The sequence below is a fragment of the Coccinella septempunctata genome, chromosome 9 (assembly GCF_907165205.1).
Source record: "Coccinella septempunctata chromosome 9, icCocSept1.1, whole genome shotgun sequence".
Taxonomy (NCBI): Eukaryota; Metazoa; Arthropoda; class Insecta; order Coleoptera; family Coccinellidae; genus Coccinella; species Coccinella septempunctata.
The window spans coordinates 11792697-11813433 of NC_058197.1; the positions used below are offsets into that span (position 1 = coordinate 11792697).

At 38.3% G+C, this 20737-nt stretch overlaps 2 protein-coding genes across 3 annotated transcripts in view; one reads left to right on the forward strand and one right to left on the reverse strand.

The window, feature by feature from the left end:
* The window catches only part of LOC123320795 (cyclic nucleotide-gated cation channel beta-1-like), a 119951-nt gene extending 110708 nt beyond the window's left edge, over window positions 1–9243 (forward strand). Inside the window, exons 7-23 of one of the 2 annotated variants that reach the window (XM_044908230.1) lie at window positions 465–713; window positions 1954–2106; window positions 2833–2963; window positions 3689–3772; window positions 4080–4138; window positions 4197–4291; window positions 4366–4527; window positions 4580–4818; window positions 4937–5162; window positions 5216–5448; window positions 5507–5950; window positions 6016–6399; window positions 6457–6714; window positions 7452–7614; window positions 7669–7861; window positions 7981–8183; window positions 8367–9243. In XM_044908230.1, the coding sequence (XP_044764165.1) occupies window positions 465–713; window positions 1954–2106; window positions 2833–2963; window positions 3689–3772; window positions 4080–4138; window positions 4197–4291; window positions 4366–4527; window positions 4580–4818; window positions 4937–5162; window positions 5216–5448; window positions 5507–5950; window positions 6016–6399; window positions 6457–6714; window positions 7452–7614; window positions 7669–7861; window positions 7981–8183; window positions 8367–8738 (3648 nt within the window). In that variant the 3' untranslated portion in view covers window positions 8739–9243. Of the gene's footprint in view, window positions 1–464; window positions 714–1953; window positions 2107–2832; window positions 2964–3688; window positions 3773–4079; window positions 4139–4196; window positions 4292–4365; window positions 4528–4579; window positions 4819–4936; window positions 5163–5215; window positions 5449–5506; window positions 5951–6015; window positions 6400–6456; window positions 6715–7451; window positions 7862–7980; window positions 8184–8366 lie in introns of both variants that reach the window. The other variant, XM_044908231.1, reaches the window with a different exon arrangement.
* A 1270-nt stretch (window positions 9244–10513) lies between these two features.
* LOC123319798 (small G protein signaling modulator 1-like) lies at window positions 10514–20100 on the reverse strand. The gene is made up of 13 exons (XM_044906739.1): window positions 19798–20100; window positions 18440–18571; window positions 17918–18363; window positions 17482–17822; window positions 17220–17359; window positions 16726–16920; window positions 16355–16660; window positions 16103–16298; window positions 15789–15945; window positions 15227–15733; window positions 15032–15165; window positions 13373–13830; window positions 10514–12649 (listed from the first exon to the last, which is right to left on the reverse strand). The coding sequence occupies exons 1-13, from the start codon at window positions 19811–19813 to the stop codon at window positions 12561–12563; spliced, it is 3117 nt and encodes a 1038-aa protein (XP_044762674.1). The 5' UTR covers window positions 19814–20100; the 3' UTR covers window positions 10514–12560.
* Window positions 20101–20737: the final 637 nt, after the last annotated feature.

A 20737-nucleotide genomic window follows, 5' to 3' on the forward strand; every position in this document is an offset into this window, starting at 1 on the left:
AAATCGAATTCCATTCAACCGTCAAACGTCAAAATAGAAAAGGAGCAAGTCTGTCCCTCGTACTGGTAGATCTTTATATGAGAAAAATCGATTGTAGGTAGAAGGTACCTACATAATTTTTGATATAAGGTGAATTTCAACAGGAAATGTCCTATAATGGCTTCTTCAGGCAATCTTATGCAAATTAAGTTTTATTCAAAAGCACAAGGATGTAGGGTTTTCATAAAAATCTCAGGAACTCCTTCATTGCACTGAGGAATAACTGCTTGCTCACCAACCCTATTGGATATCCGACAAGAATATTCATCAAGCAGATTTAATTTAAATTCGGATAAAACTTCTCTTGAACTTTTAATTACATTCATTGCACGATACAGTATCACAAGGAATAAATCCAACCAATGTCCATTTCATCCTCTGAGTTGCGAGTGTCGTTAATTAAGGCCTTGATTATTTTTTCGCAGAGTATGATCTCGAATTTCTGGGTTGGCTGTGACAGTTTGAGCGACATCGTATTCGTCCTCGACTGGTTCGTGCAACTTCGTACCGGCTATCTGGAGCAGGGTCTCATGGTCTACGATTCCAAGAAATTAGCCTGTCATTATCTACGATCTCGTGCCTTCTTGCTGGATATAGCATCTCTCTGCCCTTTGGACTGGCTCCAATGGAGGTATGGGGCCCAGCCGCTGCTCAGGTTTCCTAGGTTCTTCAAGGTAAATAGAAGAAGAAAAAAGTTGAAGGCCAAACTTCTTCAGTCATATTGGAACCAAACGATTACATGACATGTTTCGACCACAAAGAATATTCTCAAAAAATGTCTTGTCTCATCTTTGAAAATAAACAATTTACTATATTCGCACAATATACATCTGCTTTTAAACCGCTTATTTGCAATGTAACATCTACCACTTTCTTCACGATTGAAATAAAGTAATTACCCTGCTCAACAGTTGGTAGGAATCACTCAATGTCCATCAATTTATTTCAGGCATATTGGATTAAGGAAGTTTATTTTGATCATATACAAGATTATGTTTATTTGTTTCTTCAGAAAAAAATGGACAGTTATCATAAAATATAAAAAATTTCAGGTTTGAAGGAAAGAAAAGAAAATGAAATGATTAGAAAATTATTGTAAAGTTTGTCTCCAACGAGCTCGAACTTCTCTCAACCATTCTACTCTTCAAGGCATAATTTCGATGAGACAATTATAGGAAAAATTGGTCCGAATCTTCAGAAAGCCCTTAAAAATCTGCTTCAGATTGCTAATCGGTTGTTCAGTGAAAGAAAGTTGACCAAACATCTTTGCCTAGACATGCAAGTTCAGCAACAAATATCACATGGTTTCTTTATGCCACTCATCCATAGCTTAGTACAATTAATCGATTTCAGAGGGCAAGAGCCTAATGAAGTAAAAAAATAATTAAAAATATCCCAGATTTTGCTAAAGGAACGCATATATAACAGAGGTAACTTGACAAAAACAAAGAATAAAAAGAAATGTATGCCTACGTGAACCCAATCAATTGTTGAGCGATGTATATGACAAAAGAAACAGCCTGTAATAATGTTTCAATCATAGAAAAAACGGTTAAACTTAGGTTGATGTTCATCCCTTTCATCCAATTTCTCATTTGTAGAAAAAAGGCTAAAATAACGTAGATTTGATTATCCTCAATCAAACAAACTGCAGACTGAAGAGAAAATCATTAAAATGTTCATATGGACAAAAATTTTTGAAGAAGACATTTTTTCAATTTGTTTCACTGGTTTCACTATGTTCAATATCTGTTGAAAAAGAGCTGATTCAGTAGTATAAAAGCCATAATAGCTCAGTGTCTGGTAGGTGCTGCTTAGCTATCAGTCTTAAACTGGAGGGTGCAGCTCATCAATATTATATTATAGCGGTCCAGCAGAACAATATTGAAGATTTATCTATATCGTTATTTCCAGGTATACCGTGCCGTAGATTATTATTACATGGTAGAATCGAGAACAGTATGGCCAAATTTGTGGAGGGTCATAAATTTGATACATATACTTTTGATCTTAGCTCACTGGTTTGGCTGTTTCTATTTTTTATTATCGGAGGCAGAAGGTTTTCAGGTGAGAAATATCAGCATCTTCTTTCTCCCATTTATCAAACTGAACAGCATGTTGCCGAAATATTAGCACTTCGACCATCGAAAAGAATCTTTATGGGACATGAGAGGATTTATATAAAATCAGCTCATAAAATTTTCTCTCATCTGTTTTTCCTGAACCTACTCAGATGTTTTCTCATCCTTGCTTGAAAATTTCTTTTCGTACAATTTTCATATTCCATGCATCATCGGTGAAATATTTGAGAAGATATCCGAATACATGTTGAAAATTTCTAAATACTCGAAATTCTTTCCGAATACATGAAAAATATTTTCAGTTACATGATAAATATTTCCACATACTTCAAAGTATTTGAAAATATCTGATGAGGATTTCCAAATACTTGGCAAAGACTTTCAAATAATAGCGAAAAACTGATGATAACTGCAAGTTAACATTCGAAATAAATACAAAATGCTTGAAGAATATCCATATAAAAAACTCTTCAAAAGTTGTGGTGTATTTTTTCAGTTTGACATCAAATCACCTCCATATTATAGAAAATCTTTGCTGATCTTTGTGTTAACACCACAAATGTAATTCAAGGATTCAAAAGTCAATCCGAACAAGAAAGGCGCATGCTCTCTTTTATAGAGACAATCCTTTTCCTCAGATTATGCACAGCGTCTGCATGTACGCCCGCTGTTATTAAAAATCCCCAATAAGTTATGACACTTTGTTCCACAGGGAGATTGGGTATATCCATATCGTCCAGGTGACTATGCCACTCTAGCCAGAAAATACCTAGGATCCCTATATTGGTCTACTCTCACGTTAACCACTATTGGAGATCTTCCAACTCCGGAAACTAATGCAGAGTAAGTTGCTTCCTATCCAGGAATTTATTGCCAGATTCCTTGGAATTCCCGACTGTACTCATTCGGTCGTATCGATTTTCTCTTTTATGGATACTTCCAGGGGATTTTGGTTGGGAACAATTGGAAGATGGGCAATTGTCCAAACCACATATTTCAGGAGTTATTTCACGTTGTTCACTAACGAACGAAAGATAGAAACTTGATATGAACACCAGAATGTGCCATGTAAATTTTATTACGAAGCTTCTCCGTAGAGTACATTCTTGAACCAAATATGGTCCTTCGAAGTAGAATAATTAAAAAGGGCTGTTTTACATTGGCAGATACTTCTTCCAATTATTCTGACAGTCTCGATTCAAAGATGATTAGAGAGTTAAATAAAGCTACGCAGATATTATAAGTACCACCTTCAAGATATGGTGTACTGATGAGGGTTCACTGGTTTAATATAAAAAGGAATTGTAAGGGCTTTTTTTCCTTAGGAAAGGGTGACTAGATACGAAAATTTCAGGAAAGAAGCACATAGAACATTCCTTATAACGTTGGTGGTTGCTAAACAATAGGGTAACTGATATAATGATAAGATTAAGTGTTTTTTCAAAATCATATATTTTCCACCTCAATATTTTCAATATTTTTGTACATTTTACAGCTGATATTTAGTACTACTGAACTACTAGACTAGCATTTCTCTACAGCTGACCAGATACACGCAATTTTTTCAGGAACACTGGTTCAGTTGATGGCCCGAGGTCTTTGCCGCGCAGAGGCGTCAAATCAAGGCTACTCCAGTTCAACACGAATTTCGGGTACGTTTCGGGACTTTTGATCACCATCAGAGCGCTGCGCGGCAGGACTGACGGCTGTTCTGCGAACAGTGAAACGGCCCCTCAGCAAGATATTCCCCCGCACTCACCCCTCAAATGTTCCGAACAGCCTAAACAGTCCTGTCGTGCATTATTTTTCGATTTAACTCCCCCCAGTTTTAGTTCGATTAATTTTTGTGTTCGTCTTTTATGTTGCGCTGTTTTTTGTGCTTTTTGGAACTTTTGGGTGGTGATCCTGCGCTTATAACACTTCGTGGTAGATGCTCTCAGATAGATTCATTTGTTTCAGGTATATTTTCACCATTGTTAGCTATTTGATAGGAGTTTTTATATTTGCTACAATCGTCGGTGAGTTCGAAGCCTGATTTAGATGTGAAAGAGTTTAAAGTTTTTTTTGTTTCCGCAGGACAAGTTGGGAACGTTATAACGAATAGGAATGCGAATCGATTAGAATTCGAAAGACTTTTAGACGGGGCCAAAACTTACATGAGGAACCATAAGGTATAAATATAAGACAAGCAAGAATCACAAAACATTCTCCGCTCAAAATACTAAATCAAGAATATTTCTATCAGGTACCAGGAGATATGAAAAGAAGAGTTCTAAGGTGGTACGACTACTCTTGGTCCAGAGGAAGAATACAGGGTGGTGGTGACATCAATACAGCTCTAGGTCACCTTCCAGACAAGCTTAAAACAGAATTAGCTTTACACGTCAACCTGAGCGTATTGAAAAAGGTACCCAGAGAATTTTGTTAAGTTCATCTCTGCATTGGATAAAATCTTCCAGGTAACCATCTTCCAAGAATGCCAACCTGAATTTCTGAGGGACCTAGTATTGAAAATGAGGGCTTATATCTTCACCCCAGGTGATTCCATATGCAGAAAAGGAGAAGTAGCAAGGGAAATGTTCATAATCGCTGACGGAATCCTTGAAGTCATAAATGAACATGGAAAAGTATTGACCACCATGAAAGCTGGGGATTTTTTTGGCGAAATAGGAATTTTAAATTTGGACGGATTCAATAAGTACGTATGACGTAATTCCTACATTTAATCTTTTTAGGTTCACTTCGTAATTCTGACCTTTAAAGTTTCCTCATCAGTATTTGATTAAGCTGGCTAAAGATTCCATTATATTTTCCAGGAGAACAGCTGATGTTCGTTCAGTGGGATACTCGGAACTTTTCTCGTTATCAAGGGAAGATGTGCTAGCAGCAATGAAGGATTATCCAGAGGCTGAAGAGATTCTTCAGGCACTTGGGAAAAAGAGACTGAAGGAAGTTAAGGCTTCTGCAAGGCTGACTACACATCCGAAAGATCATCATGGAGACCCCAAAGGCCTCGTTGATAAAATAAAAAATGAGGCGAAGGTAACTAAAGATATCTATCAACTTGGAACCTCTTCATCAAATATTTAACATAGGGATTACGGAATGTGCTCAAGAAATCCAGAACCAGTAGGAGATCTCAAGAATCGTTGGAGTTACAACCATTGCATACCACTGGAAATGGCAGGAGTAGTTTGAAGAGGATGTCCAGGGTGAAAAGTCATGACCTCAGCCAAGACGACGATAGGGATAAGCGAGAGAGTAGCCATGGATCAACTGAGACTACATCGCCACTTGGTGCAGGGTTACCCCTTCTAAGCAGACTGAGGTGAAAATATAATTTGATAAGAGAATAGTCCATATATTTTCATTTTTGTCTTTTCCAGGCTTTTGAAAGAGAAACAGGAGAATGAGGATCGTTCGAAACATTCAACGTCTCCAATGCTGTCACCTTCATCATCGAGCATCAAAAGTCCGCCGTTAATCAGTGAAGAAATCCCTGAAGAAGAACCAATGGATACCAGCATACCTCTCCTTCAGCGGATTCTCTTGTTGAAGGCGAAAGAAGAGAGGGCGGCTAAAAATAAAGAGAGAGAAGAGAGGGAAAGACTGAAGAGAGAGGAAGATAGAGCAAGGCGGGAAGAGAAGGGTCGGAGATTGTCTAAAATGATTGGGGGCAGTCAACCTAGTAGCCCAACGCCAACTTCGCCTCCTAAAATCGAGACTAGGGCTAGTTTTTCTGGAGTTTTATCCAGGGTAGGCTCAAATAACGTAAACAAAGGGCTCAAATGTACAAATAGGGTAAACCATAGCAGCAAAATAACGTTGAGGTAAGTCTTGTATACACAAGAATCCATTAAGATTGCCTGTCTTTTTATTTCAATCTGTTTCACAGGGAAAGACTCAAAATTTACTCTAGTGCCAAAGATGCGACGCGAGTGTCTCTCATAAGTGACAATAGAAACAGTGATCAAAATGTGCCAATATCGAACGGTTCCATCGACTCTAGACAGATAAACGTGATTAGTGATGATACCGCACCGTCCAAAGACGAAAACGAAACAAATAAACATGCTAACGAGCAAAGTGCTAGTGACAATGTTTTCGAAGGTTGTGGAGAGCCCCATTGGAGTAAACTCAAAAAGGCGGCTATAGGATCCACAGAACCATCAACTTCCAGTGCGAGAACACCAGCTGAAAGTGTGAAGGAACATCCCCCACCTAACTTCAGGAAAATTAAACCTAGGCTGATTCTCTCTGGCAGGAATAAACAGTATAGGTAAAAGGAGTTTTCTATTCTCATCAACAAAACACAACACATCAAAATCACTTGCAGGTCAATCGATGATTTGTCTCCAGAGTACGGTAGTCTTCCTTTCGTGAAAAAACTTAAAATACTGAACGAAAGGCAGAAACTCGAAGAGCTTGAGACTGTCATCAAGACCAGAAGCTTCAGTTTGGACATACCAGATAATCCGCAGAGTATCGAAGCGGAAAACTTGACAAGATCCCACTCTGAAGGATGCAGGATGCACGACCAAGATAAACACCATCTAACTGCACCCATCATTGCACCCAGTTCTTTACATTCCAGGTAATTCAGGCATGTTATAATTCGTCAGATCTATTTTGCCTGATCATGTCACTACTGATGTCTTTAGAGAAAGGAATACTTTCTGAGGCCATCAGCTGTCAGCTCCATTCACTCCATACTAGTGATTTCAGTATTTTCTGTTTCAATTCTTCAGATTTGCGAGCATCTCTTCTATTGAATCAACAACCAATTTAGGTAATCTAAAAAATTGATTTCAGTATGCTCTTTTTCCACATCTTATTCACGAAAATGCATTCAAACTGCTCTTGAGGATCCTTATGTACGAAAGCATCTTTCATCCTTCCACTCATGGCAGCAAGTACCAAAACTAAAGTCATAATACTATGAAGCCAGCTGTTGATTTTCAAAGCTTCATATATTTTTGACTCCTAGCCATCGATCTGCAAGATGTATTGTATTGATGTATTGAAAGGGATCCCTTTCCTAATTGGGTTTGGTATTGTTAAGTCCCTCCTCAGAGTATAACATTCAATGTAATTGATAAAAGTATTCATATGCATCCCCGCCACCCCAGTTTCAGCTCTAAATGTTAAAGAGAGTGGTTTTAAAGCCATCGATTTTGGGATTCCTTATTCCAACATCCTTCTTCGTTTGGGAGGTCGTTATTTTGACTGAATATCTGCATCCTTAGGCATATAACTTTAACCAGTATAAAGTCAGAAACTCATGAGGAATTTCTGCTCTACGACCTCTAAGTCTCTTTATTTTCCTTCAAGCACTGAATCGAATGAAACTCCAGAACGACGTAACCTAAAGTCAATTCTCAAGAAGCTGTCCGAAGACGTTCTCCAGAACAATTCGGATCCAAGGATGCCTGAACGTCTGGATTCCACGGAGTTCCGACGACTCATGCGAGCGCCCACCATCGAAGGCTATGCGGCAAGACACAGTAAACTGTCGAAAAGCGTCACCTTCAATCGTGATACTTTACAGAGTCCGCCAGAGTGCGCCACGGTGCAAAGCGCCCCCCAGAGCCCCTTTCTGATGGTCAATTCGACGGTGGAAGAGGGCGGTAAGCAGACGGAGGATGAAACCCATGAGATAGAGCACCCCGCGAAGGTGCTCGACGATGAGAAGGGTCTTCAGTTGATGCCAAACAAGGCAAATCAAGTGAGAGTCATCAAAGGTGGGTTATTTAGGTAGAGAGAATGCGTGAATTGTCCAGGTCAAGCATGGAACCCCAATCCTTTGTGTTTCTCGTCTCGTTATTGTGATTGTTGAACTGATTTTGTATTTTCTCGGCAGCATTAGATGATGAACAGCAATATTTCGCTGATATTCTTCTAGCGATCAAGCAAGTGATGAATGCTCACCTTCAGGAGATGCAAGATAAGTTTCACCACAGGTTTGAGAGGCTGGAGGAGGAGATAAAGGATAAGGAAAAGATCATCAACAGACTTAGAGCGCATATATTCGAGCTTGAGAGGAACCATGAAGAATCTTTCAGGGTAGGTACATGAGTTCTGTTATTCGTGGTGATCAAAAAGCTTGTCCGTCTTGACGAAAAGGAATAAGGATACCTCTCATTGTGTTGCCCAATTGGTTCCCTAGACCTTCAATCAAATAATGTATTCATTTTTCACTGGACGAACTGAAGCAAGTATTCTTATATACCAATTCTCAATTTTTAGGACTCCGTGGAAACTATAATAGGACGCGAACCCTCCTGGGAGGACCCGACCAACGAAGAAAGAGAAGAAATCGAAGAGCTAACGCACCACCCTCTGTCGCCACGTCCAGCCTGGACCATAAGACCAAGATCTTCCGAGAACGTTGTGTTGAACATCGACTCAACCACGGACACCGATTCCGACATAGGTGACAGCTCAGAACAGGCCGGCTACGAATCTGGAGAATACGAAAATTCAAGTCAGAACTGGGAGATCGAACTGCTTGCAGCTCAGATAAGGCAGAGAAGATCGGCCAGTTTGGACACCAACATTGGGAGGCAGTCAACGAGGAAGAGATTCGTCAGGGGATCTAGTGATGATGCTTATAATTGAGAGGTGACAGAATATGTACTATCAGAGTTCCGCGCTATGAAAGGAAAGACTAGCATCAGTGAAGACGAGAATAAGAAGAATATCTCCAACATACCGAAAAAACACAAAACTACCCAGATTCCAGAGAGAATTCGAAACCTCAACGAGAAATAAAAATGAAAAAAAAAGAAGGTATAAAACAATTATCGATGCAACAGAGCACACCAACTATTATACTAATTTTTACCATAGGAACATTTGATACGATTCCTCAATAACGCTAACTTAGAATATTGTACATAAAGTCCAAGAAAATATCACAATATTTTATAGTTAGATAGTGAAATATTTGAACAACAAACGGAACATTTAGGATCAACAATGTTGAATTACAAATATATTGTCACTTAGGCTTGACCGTTCTAGAGATGGCCCATATAACAATATCGAAAAATTGTAGATACTTAAAGAAAAATACTATTTAGTAATAAAATATCTCATATTGAAGAAATATGATCACTGAATGAATAAATTCAGGAAATTTGTCTTTACTTAATTCCAACCCTTCCACTGAAAACCGAATATATTTTTTAATGTTATAATAATAATTTCGAATAGTAACACTGTTTAATCCGAGATTCCTTTCTCGGTCGCCGGCAATTCTTTCAAAGAGGGAAAAATAGCAAAACCACCTGATAGGAGGAGAGTTCGGGGATATATAGGGAATTTTCAAAGGTGTAGAACAGGTAGAACTCGTCAAAATAAGTCGTTTAACCAAAAATTGTCTATACAAAATATCCAAGATACAACTAGAAGTTCGACAATGAATGATTCAGTACCAAGTTCATCGGATTAGATGCATCAGGTCGCTTTTGTGTACTTAAAAATGAATAAAAAAAATGGGTAGGTACTTAAAATTTAAAGTGTTTCGTTTCAATTGCACAAGTTGGCAACATCGACTGAAAAGGGCAACAAATACACTTTGATGAGATAGACAAAGATGGCTGTCTATGAAGTCTGCGACGAACAAGGTAGGTCGTGAAATTTTATTTTTTATGGCCGGTTGCTGTTGAAGGTCGCCAGTGAGTACGCGCCTTATGATAGCTGTAAATCAACCGCTGTTATTTCATAAACAAGGCATTGTTCTTTTCTTTTTCTAGTAGGCGCCGTTGCCAAATCGTGAACTAGAGACGAAGTGATTAAAATTTCAAAACCTCATATTTGAAGAATGTTTTTGAATAGTTTCCGCAGTGCATTTGAAAATTTCATGAATGAAACTCATAATAATTCATTTTAAACTTGCATATGCTGTGATAACCCAAATTGAGGAGAATTCCCCAATTTTGTGTCGTGCAATTTTGGGTGAAAAAACGTAAAAGAGGCAGTTTCTTGAAAGTGCTTATGTTGGTTATGTTGAAAAAGTGGTATGGTTGGAATGCTCGAACAAGAAGATTGTGATGCCCGTAGTGAAAAAATTCGTAAATATTTTTTTCAAATACCTATCGAAAATGATTATTTTCCCTTCAAATCAGAATAAGTTTCTCTCAAACACAGATTTTTTGACAATTATGAAGATATACCCATTTCATATCAACAAACACCTTACAGAATTTCATATATAAAACTATGGCCCCCCTCCCAAAATCACTCAGGGAAACGCCACTGTAAGATCAACTTTTTCTACGCATCGTATGATCCGTTTGGTTATGAGTTATTCAATGAGCCGTAGTTAATTTGAAGGTATTCTGTGATGGAAGCATGCAAAAGGTGAGGATGCTAATATGAGCATGAAAAAATTTAATAAAATTATATATTATGTGTGATTATGTTACAGTGACATACATTTCGATGATTACAACAACTAATTTAAATTACTTTTAATTCTTGCATGGAACTTGAGGTGTGAAATGAGAGATAGACTTATAAGTATCTATTCTCTAAAATGTTATACTTAATTTAAATATAATTTAATAGTACTGAATAATCTGTGCTACAACAAACAGTTGACAAACGAATATGACTTACAAGGGTGTATTATAGGACATGAGAATCACATTTATATTTCGATAGCTGATTATTCGCAAAGGCAAATTGTATCTTTTGCCTTCAGTGTTGAACTTTTTAAAATAGAGATATAATTATATTTGAAGCACCATTACATACAAAAATATATGTCAGTTAGGTCAGTACAACGATTTTGAAGTACTTGAAATCACAGGTTATATATTTTGAAATTCAAAAACATTCAGCTAAATATTTAATATAAACAACGGTATAATATGGCACTATATGAGGATTAGAGCCAGCGTAGAAAATCGATATACGGGGTACTACAATAAAAATTGACTCTGTCACCAAAAGAGATAATGACACCAATTCGTTTCTTCATTAATACATTTAAAGATGGATCTAATCCACATCTCAATTTTTCCTATTTACGTATACCTCCTACTTTTGGCACATAACTCTGATATAAAATATACATTTTGATTTCATAGTTATTTTGTATTTTTTCAATTTGTGCTTTTTTCCAGAATATTCATTCTTATCGATTCTCAACGAATTTTTCATTTTCACCGAACGAACAATTATTCATTAATCTGATATAAACTATAGAAAACATCATGATTGGATAGTTAATTTGATTACATTATGCACACATCCAAACCAAGAGGAAACGTTCTTTATCAACAAGATAAAAATTTCACAAAGACAAAATTATTTTGATATAAAAAATTAAATTTGCTACTTTCTTTAGAGACCCATTTCTTGCCAAAACAGTACTCGAAAAATTTCGAAAAAAATTCCTCTTATAGACCTCCAGCTATCAACAATTTCAGATTATTTCTTATTAAATAGGTACTTAATATTTCTTTCTCTAGCAGATTTTTTTTAATTTGAAAATTTGAATTTTCTATCAAGAAGTTGAGGGAAATTTTTCTCCCCTACTGACTGATGATTTAGTAAACCTTAATTTTTTATAACCTACGGTATTTCATGGCTCTTATTAACTCTGTATATTCGAATACATTCCCAGCCTTGATCGAAGATCAATCTCAAAGGCAATAAATCAAAATTTATCCTTCTATAATTCACATATAGATACGACCATCAGATTGACAAAAAATTGAAGAATTTCATTATATTGAAATAATGTTAGATCCGTTTTCATAAAGAAGGTCATAAAAGGTCATGAGAACTGTCAATATAGGTTTTTAGATTTCAATATATCGCATTTTGGAAACCATGAATTACGATAAATAAAAAATTCAATAAAAAATGAAAATTCAAAAAATCAATGTTTATCGTTATAATGAAAGCTCCTTCGACTAATGAAAATGATAATATTCAAATATCCTACTGATTGATCCATATATTCATAGAAAAATCTGGAAAAACCATTTTCTCGAAAAATTTCTGCCATTTTTCCACTGGACTAAAAATGCTACTTCTCGCACATTTCGTGTTGTTTCATTCATGCAGTACAGGTTTTTTTCTGCACCATCACTAATCTAAGAGGTATCTAAAAACTTACCTCAATAAATACAGATTTTTCCCTGTTGTATGAAATTTTTTCGCAATAAATATACAATGAACTAAAAGAGCAAGAATACTTTTATAATTATAAATAAAATAGGATTTCGGTTCAATTATACGAGAATATAGATTTGTTTCTAGGCAATAAACTCGCTCATTTCAACTCTCCTCAGTCATCAGGTACATTGGTCTGAGAAATGTACACTCAGGAAAATTCCTGAAATGTGTAGGTAATCCTAGGAAGAAGCGAAGTTGCGTGGCGATTCTAGGATGTATCTTTCTCTAATGGAAGGCCGGTAGATTTGTTCACTTATTTTCTATAAGCTGCTGCAACTGTAGGACTAGATCCCTGGCCATTTTAAGGACAGCCTTCGAGTTGTGTCTTTCGGCCATTTCTAAAATACAGGGAAAATTACTCTCACCTGACTCAAGTAGTGACACTAAAATATTGTTCATAAGATGACCAAGGCAAGGATTCGATTAAACTTTGCCAGCATTGTTCACACACTTACCAAAGACTGATAAAAGAAGAATTAACAAAACATAACACGAAGATTGAAACAATGAACAAAATAATTTCTTCGACCACCACTGACGTAGCAGTACTACTACGAAATATAAGAATGAGAAGAAGGCTAATAAACATCATCCAAAAAGAAGAGGGAGAGGCATTGTCGACTCATCTAACCGTTTGTCTCAGGAAATAATGTATCTTCGAGAATATATTCTTAGTAAGGTTATTTGCTTTGAGCTTCATCAAGCATTTCGTTGAGCCGATTGTTCACTCCACTTTAGAAAAAACAACATCATTGAGAAATACAAGAACATAAAGCAAAATGTACTTATTGATTGGCAAACCTTTGCATGAAACCACCAGAAAGAAGCTAACACAAATCTGCGTCGAACATCATAACTGAAACAAGGTGTAGATTCTCTGAGGAAAAGGTTGAAACTCCAGATCATCTGGTGGCAGATAGACAACGCAAGAAAAAGTTTAGAAGAAAAACTTGTGGGAGCGAGGAAGTAACCTCCTTGAAGCCATTCCAGAACTCTGGAACTGGATGTTCCAGCTGTAAACGACATATACGCAAATCATCCACATATAGAAGCATACTCACCGTTGAAAAATTTGATTATGTCTGTGAAATCCATCCCGTTCGACAGGATGATATCACGGTAAGTTTCCAGCAAGGCCAAAGCCAGAAACAGAACAAAATGCGAAGAAGCTACGTGCTGGGCAGCCCATATCGTCTCCCAGAAAGCGTAGACATCGGGGTAGAGCAGCTCCCGTTTGAAGTCCAAGAGGAACCAGCGGTAGCAAAAGTACAGATGGGTGTAGTCTCCCTGGGCGTGCATAAGTTCGTACATCTCAGGGTCCAGAATCTGGATGAGAGATCGCATGTTCGCGAAGTGGGCGTCCATAGCGTTACCGCAGGGGAAGTTCTCCACCATCCTCTCCATCAGGTGGCAGAAGCAGGCGTAGGTGAGGGATTCTTCGTTGAAGATTACCAGAAGGGGAGCTACTAGATCGCACATACCCTGGACGTAGCCTATGTCCAAATGTTCCCATACGTACCTAGAACAGAAATACATATAGCTAAATGCTGGGGTAGTCAGATAAGTCAATCAGATAACAGACATCAAGTTGGCCTGAAGTCAAATATCTAGGAATAACCCTGGATAGCAAACTTATGTCGAATAAGCATACTAAGATCTATGCTAACAAAGCAATAAGAACCAGAAATCTGGTAGGTAAAAGTTGGGGAAGTAACCCGAAAATACTGCGATGGATGTACGTCATGATTGTGAGACCAGCAATCACTTATGGGGCAACAGCCTGGCATGCCAATGCAAGTCAAAACAGTACGAAGAATGCCACATGATAGAATATGTTACAATGCCTAGCGCCCATCACTGGAGCTATGAGAACGTGCCGAACTAGGGCACTGGAGATCTTTGTAGATCTCACACCTATTCATCTTATGATAAATAGATTATGAGCCCATGAGGCTATTCTGAATAGTCAGGGAAGGTACGGGTAATGAGAGAATTTTGAATCTGAATCAGTGAGCTATAGTCTCTCCGTATATTCCTTTAGCAAATCTTACCGAGGAGATAACAAAAAAACAGCATCAAGAAAATTCCGATGGTCAGTAGAAAGGAATATTTGGAAAGGGAACCCACCCCCAAATTCCTAAAAGAAATACCATTTAATTGTAAACAGAAGGTTCTAAAGAGACTGGTGCAGGAGTGTTTGGGACTACCACCAGATACTCACTACCGCTAAGCCGCTGTTCAAACGTCTTTCAAGCAGAAATATTTGCAATAGGAAGGTGTGTGGAAATGGACCTATCAAAATTCTTTCATGATATAGGAAAATGTACCTACAACGAACGGTTTCAAGATAAGGAAAAACCTGAAAGAGAAACGCTCTGAGGGAATCTCTCGAGGATGGATAATTCCTAAAAACCACCTTGGCAATTTTAATACAGCTTGATCTAAGTATCTGAATCTAAGCTACACTTTCTTACTGGATTACTTAAATGGTATTGACGCCTTAGGAAGCACCTAATGAGAAAAGGTTTAGCTGAAACTGACTAGTGCAGATTCTATGGGGAGTAAGAAGAAACTCCAGATCACCTACTAGTTACAAGCCAACGGAAGAAATGTTTCGGATGAGACAGAAGCAAGAAAGAAATAACCTCCTGGAAGCCATACCAGAGACTCTAACTCTGTAACTTTCTAGGTCGAATATTTCAATCTCATCTTATACTCACGTGCACAAAATGTTCCTCAGTTTGTCCAAATTCTCTAAATTGTCAGCGGAAAAGAACCAGTAATTCCTGTCGCAACGCTGCACGTCTTTCTCTATCCTATGCAGATTCAGTCCAAAATTCTCCAGCAATTCTTGCTGAAATAAAGAAAAAGCGAGGCTAGTTTCTCTATGGTTCAGGATTTTATCCGAAACTTACGCTATAAACCCCACCGTTGGAACTGGCGGGTGAAACGCAAGCCGATCTGGCTGGTGAGGCTAACCCGTGGGTCTCTATGCAGGTGTCCAAGGAGGAATTCCTGGTGTTCTCTTCCGTGACACTTTCCAGACGATTGACGCCCCTGGTGGGGCTGTCTTGCTCGCATCCAAAATTCGATATGTCTACTGAGGGGTTGGTTACTATCACGTTGTGGATGAAGTCCTTCAAATCGTCCTGATTTGATTCCTCCGCCGCGGAGTCTCTACTGTTCTTCTTTAAATTCATCTCGTTGTATCTAGCTTCCAGATCTCCATCGGTGTCATTCTCCTCTTGCGACTTATTCCGTTGCTGCTTTTCCTGGATATCGTCCTTCTTTTCCTCAACGTCCTCGTCGCTCTCGTATCTTATCGTATTCTTATTCGTCCTTTCCGATTCCGACAGTATCCTTTTGTGTACTCGAGGTCCATCCGTGGTTTCGTACTCGTCGTCAGTCGTATCTTCGAAGACCTTGACAGGAATCATGTTACTGAGTGAGGCAGAGATGGCAAACGATCATACTCACGTCGTTGCTCAGATCCCTGTGTAGCTGTGGAGGTGGTCCTGCTTCTGCGCTCATACTTTCGCTGCTCAGTTTAGCTATAGCATGAGCTTGGCTCTCCTTATCGTGCTGTCTAACTATGGCTTCAACGGCTAACCATTCTGACATTGTATTTTCGTATCTAGAGATGAAATATATGAATTCAGTAAAGTGGTTCGAAGAATTTCGAATTATTTGGACGAAGAAAAAAGGGGATATTGTATTTAGACTATAACAAACCAGAGTTTATTTGACAAAGAAAACTTGTTTATGGCCAGTGGCCATTTATTAGTACTCACGCCTGTCTGGTCTCTAGATTGAGTTCGTTCCTTTGATCTTCTGTTGATCCAAACTTATAGTGACCAAGGAGATAAGGCCATATCTCTTTCCTGAGCTCCTGTTCCACTCCCCCAAAATAGGCTATTCTATAGACTTCAGAACTATCGGAAACTACGCCATTTTTACACAATTCACTCCATTTCTCAACTGTTATACCTTCAAAAAACGAATAAGGTAATTTCACACAAATGTTACACAGACCACCAATTCACCTTCTGTGATTCCATCTCCCGATACGATTTTGGAGTTGACGAGTCCGCTAAGGTGTCTCCGGACTGTGGATAGATGTCTACAATAGGCTAACCACCCATAGAAAGCCCTGGAAATGATCTGTCTTCTCATGGAGTCGCAAACGGCCTGTATATAGACGGTGGGTGGGCTGTCAGGAGCATTTTGGTCCATGCTGAAACTCTTGGTGGAACTATCTGAACTTGTGGTACTCGTGCTTCCCAGTTGTACTCTGGTTTTGGGCGGAAAGGAGGTGTTTGGGTCGAGAAGCTCTTGTCTTTTGGTGGTCACTGAAGCAAATTTTGGTACATTCAATATGGCTTGTCCGCATTTATGTAAAATAGGACTGACTTACGTATTTCTTTGTCCGTGTTATCAATTATTCTGAAGACGTAGTCCTTGTTCGTCTCCTCCTGTTCAGAAAGCGTGGTCAGAGGCCTTCTTCTCTTCTTCTGAGCACCGGACCTCTGCGTCCAAAGCGGTGGATCCAGACGACCTCTAGGCAGAAGTCCGGTTTCAATGCAACTCAGGTAGGCTAACATGTGGTCTCCTGGATGGGATAGAAAATATTACTATTCTAAGATAAGGACTTTGTGTTTGGTCACCCATGAATGGCATCATCTAAAAAAGGTGCAAAAGTTGAGAATTTTAAAGAATAGATGCTTGATAGCCAAAGAGGTGCCCTGAGAACGTAGCATAATGAATACTTCTGATTTCACTTGGGAGAGAAGTAACATCTTTCGATATCTTTCTCTAAAACATATTGAAATTCTATTCAAAGGACCAAATATGGAGTTGCCAGGGTCAATTAGAAGTTGCGATACTTTGAATTGATTGGACATGACTTACCTTTTGGAAAATGTATAGGAGGTCGTTGAACTCCATCTTGGCCCACCAAAATAACAGTACCACCTGCTTCTTTGTCTTGATGACAATGGACGTAGACTATCTCATCCAACTTGACGTGAAGTGCATAGTCCCAGAAAACACTGAAAAAAAGGAACCATAGTTGCAAGGTCCACCTCATGTTCGATCTTTGTAAGCAATTCCAATGGTAGCACGATTTATTTACTATCCAACCATCTTCCATGAGAAAAAATGAGACATATACCTTTTGTCTTGCACCTCTTCATCGAACCCGTTCATCAATTGGTTCGGCGTCCATTTTATGATCAATCCTGTGGGTGTCTGATGCAGACTGAGGTATCCCAGCATCGGCACCGTAACGTCAGAATTAGCAGGTACAACTTCAACGTTGTTCTTGCCGTATAGGAGTGTCGCTCTGGAATTTTGGTGCAAAGATTCCACGTAATCTTTGGCGAAGTGCTGTGAGGAGTTTCTGTTGGACCCTGTATCTTCTGAGCTCGTATTGAGAGATCTACGGAAATTGAGTATGGGCCGACGAACAGGTGGGGGTGTGGAGTGAGCACTTGAAATCCTGTGTCTTTGCACCTGGGAAATGACATGAAATAGTATGATTGTACAATGACGATAATAAATAATTGAACGGGGACAAATACAGACCCATTGGTAACTCCAGAACTCACCAGTTCGTCGGCCGGTGGATCAGTCCAAAAATGGTCCGCTGTTCTCGTCCTAGAGTAATCTAAAGCGCATGGTCCAAGTAGTAAAGAACTAAGGGTACCACCGTAATCGGGATCGGCGACAAGGGCATCTTTATCATAGAAATTATTGGCGTTGGACACCAGATAGTCTATGATCCTGGTCAATTGTTTCTCGAACAAGGCAAGGCGTATCCAGAGGTATTTGGGCAAGGCAGGGGTGGGGGGTGAAGTGACCGTCTGACTTTTTTGAAATAGGGGTTTGGTCAGGCTGTCACTACTGCTCGATGACTTCCTATTGGGATCGAGGTTTTCTATATCTTGTACTTTTTTGGAGATGATGGCGGCTTGCGGGCAATTTTTGGCAATTTTGTGGAGGAGAGCTGTCGTCGATGAAGTTTTGAATAGGCCTAGGGCTCTTCGTTTCAAACCTGGCAGCGTCATGCAAAATAAATAACTTTATATTACCATCTGTTCCATTATTCGGCTAGTATGTATATTAATCACCTTGAGAAAGACATGCTTCTACAGCTGCACATAGAGATGTTACAGATCCAGACTCTTCATGGACGAATTTCCTAGTGACACTTTCTTCCATAACCTGTTTCACTTCCTTCTTCACCTGAGCAATCAATTTTTCTGGAAAATTATTTATGCTTCATTTGCATCAACAAAAACAAACTAGGTAAAAGGAAAAGCATTAAGATTATACTGGGGAAAAGGGTGAAAAGAAGCAAATTTTTGAAGAATTAGGTGTCGAATTATCATATTGCCAAAATACCTGTCAATAGATTCAAATGATAATAATGTGGAAAAATTAAATGAACTCGAATAAAGTTAGACCAAATGATAACGCACCTTTATTTACTTAAATATGTCTTCAATTTTGTTCAAAATGTATTTATTTCTGAACGAAATCAATGAACATTTCATTCATATTCTGCATCGCTGGCTACTATTTTTTTCAATATTCTCTCAGGCATTTTTCAAATATTCCATTTCGAGAAAATTCTTGTAAGTTGTAGGTGTGTTAATTTAAAGAGTATGATACATACACAGGTTATTCTATAGAAATTCAATGAACTTACATGCAGTTAGTCAAAATTTTAATGCACCTATATTCAACATGCCTTTAATTTCAACATATAGCGTATAGAATAACCACTTTAGAATTTTGTTTTCTTAAATAAAAAAAATTATATGATGTTTTCTGTCTTATAAAGTCTAACTGTACATTCACGTTGACTTTGTTCAACTTCTTCTCTATATCTATGTTATGTAGACTCTGGTATTATTTTTTTGTAAGGGTCGTATATTTTTATTCTTCCAGAAATTTTTTTCAATTTTTATAGAATTCTTCGACCCATTCCAAACTTCTCAACACTCGATCAAAGTTGGAATATTTTTCACTACAAAACTTCATCGAATTATCTACAGTTTTTCTTGAGCTTGGGGAAAGTATGATTTGCTGACTGCATTTTGACGGCTTTTTTTAATTTCTCTTTCCGGCTTCATGACGAAAATGTAAAAACTTCAAGAGGATTAAATTTTTTGGCCCGATTCCAAGGATTCATGTCTGGAGAATGATAAGCAAGAGATTTACAGTTTGTTCTTTACAAAACTAAGAAAAACCAGATACCTTAACATAGGAGTTTGCAACAATTGAGGCTATTTATAAAAACAAAAAGCTAGAAAAAGACACCGGCAAGCGTACCTATGATCTTTTCAAATTGCCAATCAGATATCTGAAAATGCTCAAAAGGTGCGAAACGTCGTTTTCAGAAATAGATCTTCCCAAAACAATATGCTCAATTTTCTTTCATTGCAAGATTCATTTAAGCTATTTAGAGTCGTATAAAACTTACCGTGCTTGGAATTCATGTTTTATCTATTTGTTCCGATGAATTTGGTAGAAACGAAGATCGTCGACCGCACAGGAAATGCTCCGCGATAAGAAAAACCTACATTTATTACACTAATAGGGGTCCGGCTTCAAATCGAACACGTTCTCCTCTGATTTTCCACCTTGAAATAAATAAATCGATGGGTCCGCGACCCTAAATGCGCAAGTGTGGGCGTGCGAAGGGAAAATTTGAAGAAAATGTAACAAAACTACACCTGTGGAGGACCGTCCGCGATAAGAAATATGCGCGGGTTATATTTCAATCGCTGAGACATCTGACGTGAGCTACTGAAAAGTGTCATGACAGAAATCTATAATTTTCCTTTCGCTTTCCTCCGAAAATTAGGGTCGCCAACATTCCAATAGAATTCACTATTTAGAGCTCCTCCCTTATATCCCTAGGATTCACTTCCTGTATCATTGAAGTATCTTCTGGATATAAATTATGGTAAACCTCCTTGGACATCCCAGGACTTCACCACTTATGGCACATCCTTTGCATATCTCCTGAATCCACAAATTAAGGTGCATCCTAAGATATCTCAAAAATTCAGCAATAATATTGGTTGGTATATTCCTGAGATACCCTAGGATAGAGCCTAGCAGAGACAACGGAGGTTGAGTCTGGAGCCTAGAGTCATCAAATTATGACTCACGACAGTTCTGTCGGATATCCTTTGGATTCACTTAACATTTATGTATACCCTTAAGGTATTCTAGGAATTCTTCAGTAAAACTGTGGTTCCTCCTCATGATACCCCAGTTTTCTCGAAAACCTCTAGGTTTGAAGCTCCCGACCAAAAGTACCATTTTTGAGGAATTGTCCCTAGGATATCCTTGTGCTTTTAGAAGGAGTAGAATCCTGAAATGCAGTTTCACATATATGTAGAGGTCTCAACCCT

What these genes read in the sequence shown, in the direction of transcription:
- LOC123319798 (XM_044906739.1), bottom strand. An exon ending in TCCTATACATTTTCCAAAAG is followed by an intron (nt 16,921 to 17,219) that starts GTAAGTCATGTC and finishes TATCCCATCCAG; the next exon opens with GAGACCACATGTTAGCCTAC. An exon ending in CTGAGGAACATTTTGTGCAC is followed by an intron (nt 13,831 to 15,031) that starts GTGAGTATAAGA and finishes TTTCTGTTCTAG; the next exon opens with GTACGTATGGGAACATTTGG.